At 49.5% G+C, this 2,678-nt stretch overlaps 1 protein-coding gene across 1 annotated transcript; it reads right to left on the bottom strand.

The window, feature by feature from the left end:
* Positions 1–725: 725 nt before the first annotated feature.
* On the bottom strand, positions 726–1,947 carry LOC123043513 (uncharacterized). Its single transcript, XM_044465983.1, has 2 exons — positions 1,644–1,947; positions 726–1,527 (listed from the first exon to the last, which is right to left on the bottom strand). Exons 1-2 carry the CDS (start codon positions 1,927–1,929, stop codon positions 1,205–1,207), a joined length of 609 nt encoding a protein of 202 aa, XP_044321918.1. The 5' UTR covers positions 1,930–1,947; the 3' UTR covers positions 726–1,204.
* Positions 1,948–2,678: the final 731 nt, after the last annotated feature.

Genomic DNA, 2,678 nt, shown 5'->3' with positions numbered 1-2,678 from the left:
ATCATATTAATATGGACAGATAAATGAGGGGCTACCGTACTAGAAAATTTATATCCCTTTGCAACACGAGCAATTATATGTCTTATCAATATGTAATGTTATGCATCCTCTTGTCTTTCGTCCTAACACCCACTTTGCAAATGATCTGTTTATACATATTATTTTTATTAGCAAACATGTGATATACGCACAATGCATACCATCAATTCAAATAGGAATGTGCACTTTTTTCTTTTTGTCACGTACATGGATGAAAGAGGAAGGCATGAGAGTTTTACTGGTTAGACAGCAGAATTTGGTGGGCATAAGCGTTGAATTTTGCATTTGCCCAAATGAAGGATGAAACGGCGCCATGTTTCAAATTTTGTAGCGTCTCTGTCAAGGTGACCCATCCGGTTCAGCTCATGTCAACGTACTCATCATCATATACCCCTGCTTAAAAAACGGAGCAGGTAGTCAAAGCATGGGGTTGCGTCTTCCCAAAAGAAATGGAACGAATAATCAAATCGCTAGCGGCGTGCCCATCAGCTCGCAGTTGTTGAATGGAGACTTGATCGCTAGGAGTAGTACTATTCAACATTATGGAGCTAGTAGTAGTACTCCAGTACAAGTTTCATAAGTACAATTTCTGGAATAAATTTGCTGGGGAAAGCGAATTCTGAGGCGGTCTCTCTGACCATTCATCTTAGAGAGGAACGTGCCTACCACTTTTGAAAATCGTCTGAACTGAAAAATGAAACTTAGGTTGGTGTACCGCGGGGTTCAGTATCGAACCTGGTCCTGCATCAATGTAATGACATTTCTGCATCAATGTGGAGTACTAATCTATGAGCACACGTACATTTTTGAAACTGAGAACTCGTAATCTAGCAGCAAGGTAACACAATGAGCATACATCCGGCCTCGCGTGACCACGAATAGCGCGTGCCGGATGGTGCGCGACGTGTATAAACCGTTGGATCTCGTCTCAACAGCAACTAGCCAGCACACTTGGCGATTCGGCGGCGGCACGAGTAATGCATGGTGCTGCATCACCAGACCAGATTCAGAAAGCAGGAGAGGCCGGCGGATGTATTTTCAGATTTTCACGCACGTTCAGATCACTGTTCCATGGCTGCAACGAAAGGGCAACTCTCTGGCGACGACGCCTTGCTGCTCCTCTCGCGAAATGTACACAATCCTAGCTCCTCCTACCATTTCTGGTTCATTTAGATAGTATATCCTCGCAGTCGGCGTGTCCGCCCGACGACGACGACGACTCTATGATGCTCTGCAGCGCCGGCCGCCAGTGGCGGCCTCTGCCGCGGGCGGCCGCGATGCTCCGGTGGTGCCGGTCCTTCTCCAGCCGCTTCCGTTCCTGATGATCGGCGGGCTGCCTCTGTTCTCCGTTGGTTTCCGTGGCTGCGTTGTCGCTCCTCGGCCTCGGCGGTTGCCGCCGCCGGTGCAGCCGCGGCCGCTCCTGCTCGGTCGCCTCGTCGAAGCCGCGCGTCCTCTCCTGCCTCCTCGTCTGCACGGCCTTGGTCACCTCTGCACACGCACACATTGATCGATTGGTTAATCTCTGCGTGTAAGAGAGGGGACCGAACAAGAAGCGAAAGGGATCCATTCCAATGGCGGATTCGGAATCTCAGGCACTGGCGGACCTTGGGAGGTGATGAGGCGGTAGACCTGGCCGAGGTGGAGCGTGTCCCGGGGCTTGAGGAGCTTCACCTTGGTTATCCTGGCACCTGCTCCTTCTCCGGCGACGGCGGGGTCGGGGTCAACGCCGCCGCCAGAGACGTGATGGAGGACGACGAGGGCGACGTAGTGGCCGGGGTTCCTGCGCATGACGTCCGCCGCGGTGGCCGGCCAGTGGAGGCGCTCCACCTTGCCGTCGCCCGGGTGCTGGATCACCACGGCCGCCGCGTCCGCCGCCTGGCAGTTCCCCATGTCCGTCGGTGTGAGTTCTCGCGTCTGGACTCTAGATTCTGATGAGATGAGAAGGACGGGGTTGGGATTATATGGGGGAGCCGAGACGAGAGGGAGAGGAGTGTGATTAGCGAGGTGGTAAACGAAGCCATTTTTAATCTGCTTGTGGACGTGCGATGTTGGTTGTTGCGAGGTGATAAACGAAGGGGTCAATCAACTCGTTGATTAGTTTATTAGGGTTCGTAGAAAATTGGCCGGCCGGATGGATGGAACAGAGGAAGAACAGAGTAGATTTAGAGGGTGTTTGGTTACAGGGATTTAAAAGAGTTTTTTTAAGTTCCATCTAAACCAAACAGAAGAGACTTATAAGGACTTAAATTAGGCATTTGGACTTATAAAATAAGACTCTTAAAGAGAGTCTTATAGGGACTTATAGTTATAATATGGTCTTTTAGTCCATATTAAGTCTCAGGAACCAAACAGGTAGGGACTTTTTAGGAACTTATAACTTATAAGTTGGGACTAAAAAAAGTCTTAGGACTTATGAACTAAACAGGGCTTTAATCTCTTCTTGCGCCATATGTCGACAAGGCTCTGCAGGCTGCGGGCAGTTATACCAACTGGACCATGAAAGAGTCGTCATATTTGGGGCAGCTTGCGGGCTTTTGTTTGATAAGTACTGGGTCCATGTGTTTCATAAACATGTACTATTAGGGAAAACCTTATACACAGAATTTTACCAGTAACGTTTGTTAAAATGAGGCGCTACT

Source organism: Triticum aestivum, chromosome 2B (assembly GCF_018294505.1).
Source record: "Triticum aestivum cultivar Chinese Spring chromosome 2B, IWGSC CS RefSeq v2.1, whole genome shotgun sequence".
NCBI classification, from domain to species: domain Eukaryota; kingdom Viridiplantae; phylum Streptophyta; class Magnoliopsida; order Poales; family Poaceae; genus Triticum; species Triticum aestivum.
This window is presented reverse-complemented; position numbering and strand designations above follow the sequence as displayed.

What these genes read in the sequence shown, in the direction of transcription:
- LOC123043513 (XM_044465983.1), bottom strand. Translation starts at nt 1,929, where the DNA reads ATGGGGAACTGCCAGGCGGCGGACGCGGCGGCCGTGGTGATCCAGCAC. An exon ending in CCGCCTCATCACCTCCCAAG is followed by an intron (nt 1,528 to 1,643) that starts GTCCGCCAGTGC and finishes GTGCGTGTGCAG; the next exon opens with AGGTGACCAAGGCCGTGCAG.